Source organism: Jaculus jaculus, chromosome 8 (genome assembly GCF_020740685.1).
Source record: "Jaculus jaculus isolate mJacJac1 chromosome 8, mJacJac1.mat.Y.cur, whole genome shotgun sequence".
Classification (NCBI taxonomy): domain Eukaryota; kingdom Metazoa; phylum Chordata; class Mammalia; order Rodentia; family Dipodidae; genus Jaculus; species Jaculus jaculus.
This window is the reverse complement of record NC_059109.1, coordinates 42,449,731-42,466,393: the sequence shown is the minus strand read 5'-3', so window position 1 is coordinate 42,466,393 and position 16,663 is coordinate 42,449,731. Positions and strand designations below refer to the sequence as shown.

Here is a 16,663-nt window from a genome sequence, read left to right as displayed (position 1 = left end):
ACATTCTTCCAGAAAGCAGAAGGAAGAGCTCAGGCCTCTCCCCTGAGTCACTGCAGGGTGAAGGAGGAGGCAGCGTGGAAATGTGAAACCACAGGGTCTCGGTTGTGTGGCCTGGGATAAGTTTCCTAATGTCTCCGAGGTGCCGAAGGCTAAAGCCAGGCCCATCGCCTTCTTCTGAGGGATGCCAGGAAGAAGAAACTGGCCCTTGCGGAATCTTTCCAGTTAAGAGGTTGTGTCTGGGCTGGAGAGATGGCTTAGCAGTAAGGCGCTTGCTTGCGTGCGAAGCCTGAGAACTTCTGTTCGAATCCTCCAGATCCCACGTATAGCCAGACGCAAGTGACACAAGCGAGTAATGCTACGTATGCCCACAAGGCGGCGCACGCATCTGGAGTTCCGTTCACAGCGTCTGAAAGGCCCTGGCATGCCATTCTCTCTCTCTCTCTCTTTCTCTGTCTCTCTCTCAAAAGAAAGAAAGAAGGAAGGAAGGAAGGAAGGAAGGAAGGAAGGAAGGAAGGAAGGAAGGAAGGGGAAGAGAAGAGAAGAGAGAAGAGAAGAGAAGAGAAGAGAAGAGAAGAGAAGAGAAGAGAAGAGAAAAAAGCTTTAAAAAAAAAAGTGGTTGTGTATGCTAGTGAACTAGAAGGGGGTGGGGCGGGGCACCTACCAAATTTTCCAGGTCCTTGTGCTGCAAGACAAGGAATTGTACCAGAGACATATAATAAAGGTAATAGAAACAATTTACTAAGAACGAGGAGGACATTCCAGAGAAAATGGGATTGGGCTAGTGAGCTGGGAAAGATATGCCCCCAAAAGCCCTGGGCCATGAGGATTTTTTGGTTTTGTAGGTCATTTACATAGCACCGCCTCCCTTGCATTTGTCTAGCTGGTATTCTTCTTGCACATGCTCGGTTGTTACTGTATCCAGCAGTGGGAAGGTTCCCAGTCTCCCAGGTACCATCACCTTTCAGACACTGATCTTGATGTGGCCCTTTCCAAGTCCCTGTTCTCCTACCACCTGGACCCCAAACCCTTATCACCCGTGCTGCCGTGGCCTGTTTGTCTTCCCCTGAGACTGTACTATTGTTGATGGTGGGGAACACATGCCTTTTTGTTCCCAAGAACCTAGCACAGACTGCGATCCATCAGTGAGCAAGTGATCAGTGAGGGTTGAGTTTATACATCAGTTTTCAATAGGCATAGGCCATTTGTACTATTCTCTATTCAAGACTTCTCCTCTGAATTTCCAGGGTGTTCTCAGTGACTTTGCCCACATGACCTTCTTCTAGCAGTTATGTTGTGAGGGCTACAGCTGGCGCTTGAAAGAATAAAGTTTGTTTGTTGTAGAATAAGAGGGAAAGAAAGCAGAAAGACCAGGCTCCTCCAGGGAGGAGATTTCCAGAAGACTGAAGATCCACAGTCCCAACTGGGGACTGAACCTTATTTTGTTTTGTTTTTTGAGATGGGGTCTTTCTCTAGCCCAGGCTGACCCGAAGTTCACTGTGTAGTCTCAGGGTGGCCTCGAACTCACGGCCATCCTCCTACCTCTGCCTCCCAATTGCTGGATTAAAGGCGTGTGCCACCATGCCCGGCTAGGAACTGAACTTTTATTGAATGGGAGAAGCCCCCTCCCCACCATCCAGCTTGTTGGTCTTCCCCTTAGACTAGACACATGTTGAGGGAGGGAAACATGTTTTGGGTTTTTTTCCATGGTGTGAATCCAGTAACCGTGCAGGCCTCAGAAAACCCACCAAGCCAGCCCTCCAGCCAGAAAATTCAGCCAGGCTAGGAAGGAGAAGGAACTGGAGTTGTTCCCTTTGCCATCTGGGGTTAGAATACAGTTAGAATGTAGTCACCCGCCACGGGCCCTTTCTCCCTATCGGTCTGCCTAGCTCCTATAGTGTTTCAGTCCCCCGTCTCAGAAACCACTCTAATTGCTGTTAGAGAAATGGGGCAGTGACTGCTCGTAACTGCTTCTTGCTGCTAAGGGGCGATGTTAAGCCTGATGGCGAGCTTCTGGGTACTGGAGTGTCTTTGTATTTTGGACATTTGGAACTGTGCCTGAAACACATATAAAGGAGTGTTTGTAACATCCTAATAAAAGTTCATATCAAGGTGTGGAATGCTTAATACTATGAGGTAAAGATGATCTGTAAGCATATTAGAAGTGGCAAGGGATCAGCTTATTTAGACAGCATGAGAGCAACATTGTAAACTTTCGAAAGGCAGTTGCCAGCACCGTGTCAAAGTATGGTGCCATCAAGCTAGGGCTAGGAAAGTTCATTTCTAAGCACCTTGAATACTAGAAAAGGTAGAAACTTACCGTGGTTTGGAGACAGCTGGCATCTGAAGAGCAGCTCACAGGGGTAGCTGGGGCCTTCAGCTCTTGGTCTGGAGGGTCTGCGGGGCTCCAGGAGGGTCTGGAGCAGTCCAGGGCTTGAGGCAAGTGTGATGTACTCATGAGCCTGGTCCTGTCGCTCATGGTGCCATAGAAATATATGAAATACGGTCTTTCCCAGACAGGGTGAGCAAGGCGCTTATTTGGGTTTGGGGTCTTAACCAGAACTAAGTCTCTCCCAGACCAAAAACAATGGGGCTCCTTTTGTTCTTTTCAGGAAACCCCAGTTTGTATCTAGCAACTTTTGTTGAAATTTTGCCAGATGAGAGACATGGGCCACTAGTCTGGCCGTCTCAGAGTCCAATATTAAACCACTGGTGAGAAAGAGCTTGCATATCAAGCTTCAGAAGGGGTTAGGCCCTGGCAGCTAGGGGTGTTTCTAAGCTTAGTCAAGGCTGGTGACAGCAACTCATTCAGGGAAATTGTGTTTCCTGGGCGAGCTTTTCTACATGTCTCTTTAACTCATTAGCATTTTATACCTTTCCATAGGACTAAGACCCCCAGACAGTTCCAGAGTGTTTCTGCCTTAAAGGCTGGTCTACTGCCACTGTGAAAGCTCTTGGGTAGACCAAACTGAGCGATTCTCTTAGTGAGTAATATCTTAATCACCTCAGAGGCTTCTCAGTCTCAAAAGGGAAAGCCCCCATCCACCCAGTCAAAGTATCTGTGAAAACTGAAAGGAACTTGGAGTTGGGGCCCCGGAGCCTGTGAGTGAACTCTAACTGCTAGTCTTGCCTACATAAGCACCTTGTGTCTGGATTCCCAGTGACTATAAGCACCTTTTGGAGGGATTATATTTTTGATATATCTCATATCCTTGTACTCTGATGAACCACATCTTTGAGGCCTTATCCTATAAACATTCTTCTGGCTAAGATAAGAGTGTTTCATTGACCTAAATGATATATAATGAAGAGACTTTAAACTTTCTATCGAAGTGACTTTGGTAATAGTAGTTGTTCAGAGGGAAAGAGCCACCACCCTCAATGATCTAGGTGGCATCCATTCTTAGATGCAAAAGTCAATGCCTCTGGAGAATGTTTAGGCTTTTCAAGTGACAGGAAGGACTCTTTCCACAGGACAGGGGATTCCACATCTCCCATCGCAGCTGTTTTAGCTTTTGGCTACAGGGACAGAGAATCACAGCCACCTGTATTATTGATAGAACTGCACCTAGGAGCCCTAGGATCTCTTAGGAGTGTATAGGATTCCCAGTTGTACTGAAGAGCCTCTTTCTTTCCATATAGCAGCATGGGCTTGGAGGACTAAAAAGGCATATTTTGAGTCAGTGTAAACATTGACTCTTGCCCTGAGACAACTCTAATTAATGCCTTAGTGAGGCCTATTAATTTGGCCAGCTGGGCCCTACAGTGTGGGGCAGCAGCCCTGATTCAAGAGTGCCAAAAGCAGTCTTTTTTAAAGAATAAAGTTTGGGGCTGGAGAGATGTCTTAGTAGTTAAGGCTCTTGCCTGGTTAAGGATCCAGGTACAATTCCTCAGTACCCATGTAAGCCACAGGCACAAGGTGGCATCTGCATCTGGAGTTCGTTTGCAATGGCTAGAGAACCTGGTGTGCCCATTCTCTCTCTATCTGCCTCTCTTTCACTCTCTCTCTCTCTCTCTCTCTCAAATAAAAAATAATAATAAAATTTGAAAAAGAAGGGGCTAGAGAAATGGCTTAGCAGTTAAAGGTGCTTGCTTGCAACACCTGATAAATATGGGTTCAGTTCCCCAGTACCCACCTAAGACCAAGTGCATAAAGTGGCTCATTAATCTGGAATTCGTTTGCAATGGCAGGAGGCTCTGGCTGCCCATATCCCCCTCAAATAAATAATTGTTAACAAAGAGGGCTGGAGAGATGGTTTAGTGGTTAAGGTGTTTGCCTTCCAAGTCTAAGGACCCAGGTGCTAATTTGCCAGGACCAACATAAGCCAGATGCACAAGGGGGTGCATGCATCTGGAGTTTGTTTGCAGTGGCTGGAGGCCCTGGTGCACCCATTCTGTCTATATATCTACTTCTTTCTTTCTTTCTCTCTCTCCTTCTTTCTCTCTCAAATAAATAAACAAAAATATTTTGGGGTGCATCAGGACCTTAAGCCACTGCAAGCAAGCTCCAGACTCATGCACCACCATGTGCACCTGGCTTACATTGGGTCCTGGGCATTCAAACCTTAGGCTTCACAGGCAAGCACCTTAACCACTAAGTCGTCTCTCCTGCCCAAATAAAAATATTTTTAAAAAAAATTTTTTTAAGGGCCGGACATGGTGTCGGATGCCTTTGATCCCAACACTTGGGAGGCAGAGGTAGGAGGATCACCATGAGTTCAAGGTCAGCCTGAGCTAGAGTGAGACCCTACCGCATAAACAAAACAACATCAACAAAAAAAAATTAAAAACCAGAGTAACAAAATCACAGACCACTGGATAGCCTACACACCTGACTCCTTCTTTTACAGAACTCCCATCAGTGGACAGTATTAAGTGAGGGTTCTCCAAAGACTGGTGAGAAAGATCAGTGTAAGATGCATAGCTCTCCATCAAGACCTCTCCACAGGAGAGGTAGGCTCCATTATGACTCTGCAAGAGTTGAGAGGAATTTCAGGTTTCTTAGGCAGGAGACCCTGTATTTGACCAACCAGCTGTCTGATGGCCATACATTTCCTTTAGAATTTAAAATACCCTCTGTATCATGTGGGCGTGAATGGCAAGGGGGCACCCTGGAGTGAACCTGTGGGCTTCAGAGACAAGGTGCGCCACTGCCCAGAGACAAGCGGGCCTGCTTTTCGCTGCTTGGTCTCATTCTTTGCTCAAATACTGTAATGATTGAGAGAAATGGTGTAGAAATGGAGTAATCACTCCCAGGGTTGTAACATACGGGTGGAATTCAGGCTGAGAGCGCAGGTCCAGGGCTGGGCACAAGTCAAGACGCCCTTCAGCTTCTGGAAGGCTTGTTGAGCCTAATCTGGGGCAGCCCTTGTGTCTGTGCTTCTTGAAGGATCTGGTAGAAGGGCCTGACTAGTTTAGCATGTCCCAGTGTCTGCATCCTACAGTATCCTGTGACCCTCGTGAAGGCTCTCTCCTGTTTCAGGGTCTAAGGGCGTGGGGAGGAAATAATAGGTTGAATTCTCTCTGGCTCTAGTCCCTTTAGTCAGGATCATACCTAGATAGGCGACCACAGTCTGGCACAGTTAAGCCTTCTCATGTGGCACTTTATATTTCAGTAGCCAAAAGATTGAGAAGAGACTCAGTAGCTCTAGAAATAGTCTCGTCTGAAGGCCCACACAATACGAGATTCATCTATATATTGAAAAAGAGGGGCCTCCACTCTATCAAGTCTTGAGAAAGAGCTAGACCAAACAAATGGGGACCATCCCATTACCCTTGTGGGAAGACAGTCCAGATGGCGTGTCCTGACCTCCCAAGTAGGGACCTCAAATTCAAACAGGAGCTGACTGTCAGGATGCAGCAGGATGCAAAAGAAGGCATCCTTGAGGTCTAACACTTGGTGGGGCTAGAGGGGATCTGTGTTCGAAGGCTTTTTTTTTTTTTTTTTTTTAATTTTTTTGGTTATGCTTTTCTTTCTGAGTGCTTAAAACCAAACAGGTAGCCAAAATTTAATCAAATAGGTACTTTTGAAGGTCAGTTGTGGCTCTTCAGGAGAGACTTTTAAGGGGCCTGACAGGAGCTTTGTTGTTCAGCATTTGTGTCATCTTCTCGGATGAGTCAGGGCTGTGCTGGCCATGTGGCTTCCTTCAGAAGCATTGAGAACAATTTCCCCTTGTCTTGGCTCTCCTCTTGCAGTCTGTGCACTGTTTGGAGTCCAACTTCTAGGGTTTCATAATCTCTCTGATCAAGAGAATAGATGGCTTACCAGAGTTTCAAGACAAGCTGGGAGTGTCTTGTTATCTCCTGGACCTTTTTGACCTGAGAGCAGGAACCAAAATATTGGTTGTCTCTATTGGCTTTGGTTATCAAGCACTCAAAAAAGCATGAAAACAGAGCAGATCTGTTTACCTTAGTCTTGAGAAAAACATTGCTAGTTAAAGACGACCACAAAAGCTCAGTCATTCTAACATTCAGGTCTAGTTGTTTAGTGACATTGTAGAAAGCAGGCATGTATTAATCCTTGACATAGCTGACAGCTGTAAAGTACAGGCAGAATATAATAACAATCCTGGGGCTGGAGAGATGGCTTAGCGGTTAAGCGCTTGCCTGTGAAGCCTAAGGACCTGGGTTTGAGGCTCGGTTCCCCAGGACCCACGTTAGCCAGATGCACAAGGGGGCACACGCGTCTGGAGTTCGTTTTCAGTGGCTGGAGGCCCTGGCGCGCCCATTCTCTCTCTATCTGCCTCTTTCTCTCTCTCTGTCGCTCTCAAATAAGTAAAAATAAACAAAAAAAAATAACAATCCTGGAAATAAGTTTTACCAACAAATTTTAAACATCTGGATATTATAGTTAAGAGAAAGCAATTCAGGGCTGGAGAGATGGCTTAGCGGTTAAACGCATGCCTGTGAAGGTGAAAGACCTCGATTCGAGACTTGATTCCCCAGGACCCACATAAGCCAGATGCACAAAGGGGCCCATGCATCTGGAATTCATTTGCAGTGGCTGGAGGCCCTGGCACACCCATTCTTTCTGTATATATCTGCCTCTTTCTTTCTGTATATGTCACTCTCAAATAAATAAATAAATAATTTAGAAAGAAAGAAATTCAAGCAGAATAGAGTCATGACATCTCTGCTTTAAAACATCATGGGTGGTAACCCCCAAAGTTAATTTGATAGGCTTATGGATGAAGAGAGCTTCCGTTGTTACTTGAAGACAGGCTGGCCTTGAACTCCTGATCATGCTTCCTCCACCTCTCAAGTGCTAGGTGTGAGCCACCATACCTGGCAGAATCCTGTCAGTCTCAATTATCCTCTAAATTTCTTGCGGGGTGGTTCTCAGGGAGTGTGTAGAAGGCAAAGAGTTGGGCATGGGGTACCCTAGCCCATGTTTTTTAAACATGTCTAGCTGGAGGACAGTATTATGGTTAAGGGTGCCACCCTCAAGTCATTGTCTCTGTTCTCTAAAGGATATTCAAGCCATGGTTTATTGTAGTAGAAAATTAGCCTTCAGAGGGTGGGCTCGCTCATGGAGCATGACCCCAAGTCAGCAGTGTGTTGTGGGGAAAGTCTAGGCACTACCTGTTAGTTACCTGAGAGGATTGGGGTTGTCATCCCCACCACCCATCTTTCTCATTGATGCAGTTGAGATGAACTTACCAACACTCCTGATTGAGGGAGCAATAGAGACTGGGAATAGGGACACTGCTCAAAATTTACACTCAAAATTCTACACATATTATGTGGGCTTTGTCTTCTCTGCATAAATGAATGTAGGGTTCTGGGATTCGTGCAGCACACACAGTCCAGGGGCTCATGTGGATAGACCACCCCACAAAAGGTGCCAAATAGGAGGCTGGTGTCTTGGAGAAGGGATGGGAGACCGAATGCCAAGTAGCAACAACAAACAACAAAAATGAATCTGCAACAGCACATGTTCTTTCCGAACACCACATTTCTATAATGTTCTCACAGTCTTTCAATAGCCGTGCATTACCGTTATGATTATAAAAATTAATACTTAATAAAACATAAGCACCAGAGAAGTTCAGAGCAGCAAGGATTCTGTTAAAGAACCATCCTTCAAACAAAAATGCCCTTGAGCTGGAGAGATGGCTTTGTGGTTAAGGTGCATGCCTGTGAAGCCTAAGGAGCCAGGTTCGATTCCCCAGTGCCCATGTAAGCCAGATACACAAGGTGTTGCATGCATTAGGAGTTTGTTTGCACTGGCTAGACACCCTGGTGTGCCCATGATCTATTCTCTCTCTCAAATAAATAAAAAATAAATATTAAAAAAATGCCCATAGCTGGTCATGGTGGTGCACACCTTTAATCCCAGCATTGAGAAGCAGAAGTAGGAGGATTACCATGAGTTCAAGGCCGCCCTGAGACTACACAGTGAATTCCAGGTCAGCCTGGGCTAAAGTGAGACCGTACCTCAGAAAAAAAAAAAAAAAAAGCCCATGGTCTGGAGAGATGGCTTTGCTAATAAAATGCTTGCCTGTGAAGCCTAAGGACCCATGTTAAACTCTCCAGATCCTACGTAAGATGATGCAAATATGCAAGGTTGCACATGCGCACAAGATGGCACATGTTGCAGTGGCTGGAGGCCCTGGCATGCCAGTTCTCTATCTCGCTCTCTCTTGCTTGCTCTCTCATTAAAAAAAAAAATTAATGCACTTGGAAAGAATTCACTTCTCATATGTGTTACAAGTAAGCACTTCAGGTTGGGGTCTGTGATGATTAATCTCCTTATTACCTTGGTTGAATCAAGGTCTTCTTAATCAAAATATAGGTTTTTTTGGGGTTTTGTTGTTGTTGTTGTTTTTGAGGTAGGGTCTCACTCTGGCTCAGGCTGACCTGGAATTCACTATGTAGTCTCAGGGTGGCCTCGAACTCTCGGCAATCCTCCTACCTCTGCCTCCTGAGTGCTGGGATTAAAGATGTGCACCACCACACCCGGCTCCAAAATATGTTTTAATAAAAACACATTCTTTTGGGCTGGAGAGATGGCTTAGCAGTTTAGGTGCTTGCCTGCACAGCCTAAGGACCCATGTTCTACCCTCCAGATCCCACGTTAGCCTGACACACAAAGGTGAGGCAAGCACAAGGTCACACATGCCCACTAGGTGGCTCAAGGGTCTGGAGTTTGATTGCAGTGGCTGAGGCCCTGGAGTGCTAATTCTCTCTCTCTCTCTCTCTCTCACTCTCTCTAAAAATATTTAAAATAAACACGTTCTTCTAATGAAAAGCATTTTGCATTTTGACGCTGGGGCTGCTGTGGCATCAGGACTTTGCTTCCCTCCTCAGGCACTGCTAATCCCCAACACTCCTGAGCCTATGGTCAGACATGTTCTCTTCAAGTGTTCAAACCCTTCCATTTTGCATTCACTGGCAGACTCGAAGGGAATATCCTTTTTCTAACACAGCCATCTTTATCATATCGTTTCCCCAATATGTTGGGTGCCTTCTTGAACTTCCTATTCTAGTGACAACTTGAAGTTTATGAGGGTGCTGGGGACCCTCACCATATGTTTCATGATATTCGGGTCTACACTAAGACACTCTACTTGAAATTCTTGACTGGATAACTTTGCCACGAATCCAGTCTGTAGCAACGAGAAGTTCCACAGCCTTTGTCAGTCCATGCTGTACCCTGGGACCTGTGAACTTTCAACTGCAAACCTCCTGCCACCAGTGTAGAAAGTCTTCCCTTTACAGGCAGCCAAGCTCAATGTCTAGTCTGAACTTCCCCTGTCGTGTTTTTGAAAACTTGTTGTTGTGGCCCTCTAGACAGCTCCCTTGGGGTTCTAACCCAGAGGAATTGGAAAGTTAGTTTAACGTCTTAGAATTTCTCTCTCAGCATTATTTATTCACAGACTTACACGCATATGCACACACATCCACTGATGGGAGCTGCCTTGGGGTTTTTGAAGATAGACATGGGTAGATTTTACTGAGGCCCGTCCAGGGTGCAAGCTCTGGGAAAAGGAGGAGCAAGCCAAAGCAGCATGGCTAAGTGTCCACCCAGACAGTCTTTGAGCAGTGCTGTGATGTCCCTTTAGGGAGAGTGTGTGTCCTAAAGGTAGGGGAGGAAGGTTAATCAAAATTTATAAAAATATATAAAATTTATGGCCTGGAGAGATGGTTCGACCCTGGTTCGATTCCCCAATACCCACATAAAGCCAGATGCACAGAGTGGCACATCCATCTGGAGTTCATTTGCGGCAACTGGAGGCCCTGGGGAGCCCATTCTCTCCCTCTCCCTCTCTTTTGTCTCTCTCCTCCCCTTGGAAATATATAAATAAAATATTTTTAAGATTTATGAATGAGCCATATTGAAAGCTCCTTTGCTAACTAATAATACGAATGTTTAAAAAGAGTTTGGGCAGAAGTATCTTGTGAATGTGGATAATATTGTACCCAGAAGCAATAGGTTTTTGTGCATGTGTGTGTGTGTGGTATGTCATTTGTGGGGATGAAAAAGTACACAGGACTAAAATGTGAAGTCCGGGCTGGCCTCGAACTCCTGATCCTCCTGCCTCCACCTCCTCAGCAATATCCTATTGACGTGCACCACTACAACCAGCAGCAATTGATTGTCATTAGAAAAGTTTTAGTGCTGGGGTGGGTACTTTCCAGTGAGTTGTTGGCCGGGGAGGTCCCTGGTGCCCCCAAAACATTGCAGGCCATTGCCGAGAGCGCGTGTCCTGTTCTGTCATGGAGGTGGGAATGCCGATGCTGTCAGGCATCTCCACTGCCTTGCTGGGAGGGGAGATGTCTCCTCTGGCCATCTTCTCTCCGTCTGCTGAGGAGCCTTGCCCAGGGCATCCCTCAGTGCGGCTCCCAAACTGCTCCCTTCGCCTCCTCTCCTTCCCTCCTGTCCTCGCCAGTCTGCTTGTACCCCGTCCCCACTATTCTGATCCCCCAGCCACCACCATCGCGAGCCCTGCTCCTCTTCACCTCATGGGTTCGACGGTACCAGAAAGTGTGCTGTCTCTGGCCCACTGTCTTCCCGGCCCTCACTCCAGTTTTATTTCCCGTCTAAACAGGAAACTGCCTCGGCCTTTCCCTGGCCCTCCTCGCTTATGATCCTTCTGGGGCCAGTGTGTCCTCCACACTCTTGTCAGGCCCCTTGCTGCAGCACACCCCCCATCCTGCCCGCCCCACGGCCTGTCTGCACCATCACAAATGCTCCCCTCCGCTATTCCAGGGCCTTCTAAGACACCACCATCCTGCCCGTGTGGGCACAGCGCCACTGTTCGTGGACTTTGTGTTCCCGCCAAATTACCACCCCAGAGAGCACCCCTGGGAGTTATCTAGGAACCTTCTCAGGCGGTTCCCATCATTCGGAATGTTGTCCCCTCCCATCCCACCCAGAGACTGCCACCAAGTTGAAGGTTCATCTCCAGTGTGTATCTCCTTGGCAAGTTTCCTTATTGCCCCTAGATACTTTTCCCCACCTGTGAGCCCCACGGACCTTCCCTTGAGGCTCTTCCTGGAGTGGAATTAATGGTGGGCTTTTCATGGGCAGCTGCGAAAAGCAGGGTCTGAAGACAAAGCTTGTTTGAGTCCCAAGTTGATGGTCTTCTGGCTGCATGGCCTTGAGTAAATTCTTGCCACTCTGATACTCAATTTTCTCCTTTTAAAGTGGAAGTTAATGATGTTAATAACTATCGCTACGAATAGTATTAATATGCCATGATTTAGGTTCAGTTTCTGGGATTCATATTAAGCTGTTTCTTTATCATTTTTATGATCCTAGACCATTGTTTCAAGTGATCTACCATGGAGCGACACACTCAACCCTGGTTTACGTTTTATTTTCAGAGAGGGTCTCACTGCATTGCTCACACTGGCCTTGAACTTGCCATCCTCCTGCCTCAGCCTCCTGAGTAGCTGGGACCACAGACCCGATGGGTGTTAAGCTTTAGCACAGTTTCTGGACTCGAACTCATGTCTTGGCTGCAGAGCATCATCTCCCTGGTTCCCAGTGTAGTGCTGAACATACCCCCTTGGTTTGATAGCTGAGGCTGCCCTCCGCCACCTCTTCCTCTGCATCTCTCACACTGTCTCTTGTCACTCCAGATGGCACATCTTAAACACAGCCCTGGAGACCTAGCCAGTGCTGAGGTGCTCCCGTGTTCATCTGGAAATCCCTCCCTACACGGGGGGGGGGGGGGGGGGCCAGGGTTGAGCCAGGGCGGGCTCTATGTGAACGGTACAGTTGCAAGACAGGTGGTTGAGGTGGCCCTGTCCACCTGTGCACCTCAGGCGGGTCACACTTCCCTCTTCCTCTCCCTACTAGGTCACTTCCGGTCACTGCAAGCCTCTTTTCCAGTCATAACCATTGCATTTTGTTTTGCTTTGCTTTTCCTCTTGCAGCCAGGCGGCATTCCAGGGTCCGGCCCAAGGTAACGCTCCTCAACTATGCCTCTCTGATGACCACCGTCAGCCGGCCCCTGAATGAGATGGCCCTGACCCCACTCACAGAGCAGGAAGGGGAGGCCTACCTGGAGAAGTGTGGCAGCGTCCGACGGCACACGGTGGCCAATGCCCACTCGGACATCCAGCTACTGGCCATGGCCACCATGATACACTCGGGCCTGGGGGAGGACGCTGACAGTGAGGACAAGCACCTGCTCCTGCCACCCAGCTTCCCCCCAGCCCACCGGCAGTGCTCCAGCGAGCCCAGCATCCCAGACAGTCCTGATGGACTCGAGGAGGTGGCAAGCGTGAGCCAGGAGGACTCGGAGCTGAACTCTGCTTCCCTCAGCTGAGGGCCATCCCCAGGACTTTCCCACTCCTGCCTGGTAGCCAGGATGTGGACTCCTGTCGCCCCCAGTGGACCAGCAAGGTGCTCTTCCTTGGAGCAATACTGTCTTCTTTTTTTTTTTCCTTTAGTGTATAGGCCTGGTCTAAATGTCCTAGGGTGCAGCACATAAACCTCTCCATTTATGGTGTCTGGGACAAGTTCCTCATGCCACACAAATCCAGCTGTCCACTGTCCACCCAACTTCCAGCCTCATCTGCTTGATCTCTGGGCTTTCCCCATCCTGTCAGACTGGCTGATGTTCCTAATGATACGTCTCGGTGCTTGAGAGGTTCGATCACACACAAGATGATCAGAAACGTGGTGGCCTTTGCAGTCCCCTCAGACTCCTGCAAAAAAACAGGCCTGTGGTAAAAAGAGTAGTAAAGAGCTGTTATGCAACTACACGTGGTCCTAGGAATATGTCCTCCTGAGAGAATTACTGTGAAAGCATTGTCCCACCATAGGTGAGGTTCCAGCTTGACCTACATCCAGATATGAAGGCCTTTAGCCTTCGCCTGAGGAGAATCATCAGGCTGGAGCAGCCCTCTCTTGTATAAACCTCCGCATTTTGCTCTTGGGCTTCCTTCTGAGCTCTAGGACCTCACCTGCTAACCCGCTCACTGATGCCTTAATCCTTCTCTAGCTTCAAAAATGGAGGGGCTGGCTGAGAACAACCAGGTTCTCTGTACATGGATTTCACTTGAACTTATAAAATGCCTATTTTTAAAACTATCTAGATATTTGCACATCAGATCTTGTGCTATGGATTTGCAATGGGGTGTATCTTCAGACTGACAATAAACAACCCTTAGAAAAGGAGCTGGGCAGTGGGTCCACATACAGTGGTCTGTGGTGGGCAGGACTCATGGACCACAGAACTTGGGAAGCAGCTGGACTTGAGTCTGGAGCGGCCTACTTGTAAGCATCCTGGTTTCCAGGGAAGGCTGCTTTGGGGTGAGCAGACTATCTCTTGAGCAAATAGAGTGTTTCCTGTTTCACAGTGGAGGGGGAGAGATGCAGGTCGGCCGAGGGGTTTTTTGAAGGATGTTCATTTCCCCGTGCTTTTAGAAGTCCCAGCAGTGTGTGGGATTGACTTTATATAAGACTGGTCTCAAAGTGCTGTTTGGTACTGTATTAGGTCCTTACTACTGCTCCCTCCAGGTCTGAGATCTTTCTGTCTACTTTTTCCCCTCTTCATATTTTTCTATCGGCCTTGCTAATTTAGAGGCTCCGGGGGAAAAAAAAAAAAAAACAGAAGGGTTCTCCTGACCCTCCAGATGGCACGCGATGGCCTTTCAAGATCCTGTTCATCTTGGGAAGTTTTGTTTGGAATCTCAAGACATAAGCTGCTGGCAGAAGAGCCCTTCCGAGCTCAGCTAAGCCTCAGTCAGTGGTATTTCCCTTCCAGGTGGAGAGAGAAAATATAACCACAGTTGTGTTTTTGATGGCTTGTGATTGGGAAATTCTGTGTAAAAAGATGTTTTCATTTCATTCTCCTAAGAGAATGACAGAAATGTCCAAATTCCTTTGAAAAGTTCAAATTGCAAAGAATATCTACATATGTGTTGTACAACATGCATGAATTGACTGACGTGTGTTAGCAGATTGTCATGATTGATTTAGTTGATCCCAGGTGAGTACACTTAACACATACATGAAATCACTTATTGATCCAGGCAAAGGAATTAATCACGGGAGCTTCTTTAGTTCGTAAGATTAGTAGCATATGTTTATAAAACCCTCTTTTCCATATCTCAGATGTCTGCCATGGGAACAGCAGTTATCACTTAAATCTCTAAGCTCTCAGGGTGGGAACAGGACCGTCAGGACTGACCACTAAACCTAATTGCTGCTGAATACTAGTTTACAGTTTTGCCATGGGCCACACTTGCTTTTAGGACAGAAAATATTCCAGACTATACCCATACATATTTTGTGGCTATTTATGGGCATTTTAGCCCGTCAGACCTATTGCAAGAAAATGCAGTTTTAACCACTTCCCTTCCCCTTTGTGTGATGAAGATTCAGTCATTCATCTTTATTATTTTAGGCCAAGGTTTCTCTTTGGCCGAGGTTCGGTGACAGGAGGCAATCACAAATCTGGATTCTGAATGAACTTGTAAACCAGAGCCCTCTTTTCATGTTGTCTGTTTTCAAAATAGATCCAAATAAACACCATTTTGTACGTGTTGTCTCGATTGTATGTGCAGGTACAGCACTTAACGCTTGGCCTCGGTTCATCCTGACCTCAAACTCGCCACACTTGCTGGTCCTGCCACCTGGTCCCTTTTCCCGGCTGCCTGTTCTTTACAGCCAGGCAATTAGGGTTTTTTGTTGTTGTTTTGTTTTGTTTTTTAGCTAATCTCCCCTGGGTTTTGCTTGCCATACTGGATTGGATAAGCAAGTTATTTCCTATAGAGCCATCTATCTGTGGAGTTTAGAAAATACTGAAAAAGTCTAAGAAGTGAAGCTTCTTCCAAAACAAGCATAATCTTTCTTCCCAGAGTGTTTGGCCTAATGGGGACACTTGCTGTATTTATCCTGGACTCACTTCTAGCATATTCCCCTCAGATTCTATTGGGCAGGGGAAATTTCTAATGTTTCTCACTCTGTGTAAATACACTCTTAGAAGGGCAGCATTAGGTCGAGGCCTCAAAGGCTTATTAATAAAGGGGTCTGGAGAGGCGTGACCTGGCCTGAGTGATCTACATTTTTGCTGAGATTTTCATGAGCCATTGGTAAACGGCCTCAGTGGGTTTCATGTCATTGATGCAGCCATGACAAATCAGTGCACGCTGTGTTAATTATTTTTTCCGTGGCTTTGAGCTGACTAAAGCGATTTAAGGAAGGAAAGGGTTTATTCTGGTTTACTTTTTGAGGAGATACATTTTTATCAGAGCAGGGCAGGCATGGAGCAAGAGCAGGAAGCCAATTGTCACAGTGCGGAGGCCAAACAGGAAGTGGGGCTTGGCTATAAAACCTCAAGGCCTATTCCCAATGGCTCACTATCTCCAGCAAGACCCCAGCTTCTAAGGGTTCCACCACCTCGCTAAACAGTGCCTCACGTGAGCCTACGGAGCACATGGTACACCCAAACCACAATCAAGCACCGTGCTCATGCACCCCCCTGATCATCCCACGGGGCATTTGGGGGAGCCTTTGCCAGGTCAGCGCTTTTCTTGGTGCTGGGGGTGCAGCGGTGGGCACTAAGCAAGCCGCCAGCTCTCCTGCAGCCTACGATCTAATGGGAGAGGCCACCAGCAAGAGGGTGGCATGAAGCGGTCACGTTCAAAGTTTAATAGAGATCTGAGAGACAGAGGAGAGGTCCTTGAGCTTACAGTCAGCTTTCACTTCCTATCGTGGGCACAGCAAATTACTACACACGTCATGACCTAAATACAACACATTTGTTACCATAGTTCTGGAAACTGGGAGTCTGGCATGGTTTTCACTGGGGTGATATCAGGGTGCTGTTGGGACTTTCTGGAAGCTCTCAGGGGTAGTCTGTTTCCTTGCCTGTGTGGCTACCAGAGGCTGTCCATATTCCTTGGCTCCTGGACATCTTTCTTCACCCTCACAGCCGACGATGCAGGTATATTGAGCACCACGCCTTCTGCATCACCAGTTACACTCTGCCTTCCCCTTATAATTATGCCCTGATAATTTTACTGGACCCTCTGTATAACAAGAACGACCTGACTGAAGGTCTTAGATTGAGTCACATCTATGAAGGCCTTTTTTTGCTGAGATTCACAGGTACTGTCTGTGCTGAGAAATTCCTTTGGCACCTGGGATATCTTTCTGAGGAAGGAGGGCAGCCCTTATTATTGCCACCTCAGGCTATCTCTTTGA

The 16,663-nt window shown here is 47.1% G+C and overlaps 1 protein-coding gene across 4 annotated transcripts in view; it reads left to right on the top strand.

The window, feature by feature from the left end:
- Prr5l (proline rich 5 like) overlaps positions 1-14,996 on the top strand; it is a 151,125-nt gene extending 136,129 nt beyond the window's left edge. For all 4 annotated transcript variants that reach the window (XM_045157583.1, XM_045157582.1, XM_045157581.1 and 1 more), the window contains exon 9: positions 12,382-14,996. In XM_045157583.1, coding sequence (XP_045013518.1) covers positions 12,382-12,776 — 395 coding nt within the window. In that variant the 3' untranslated portion in view covers positions 12,777-14,996. The remainder of the gene's footprint in view (positions 1-12,381) is intronic.
- Positions 14,997-16,663: the final 1,667 nt, after the last annotated feature.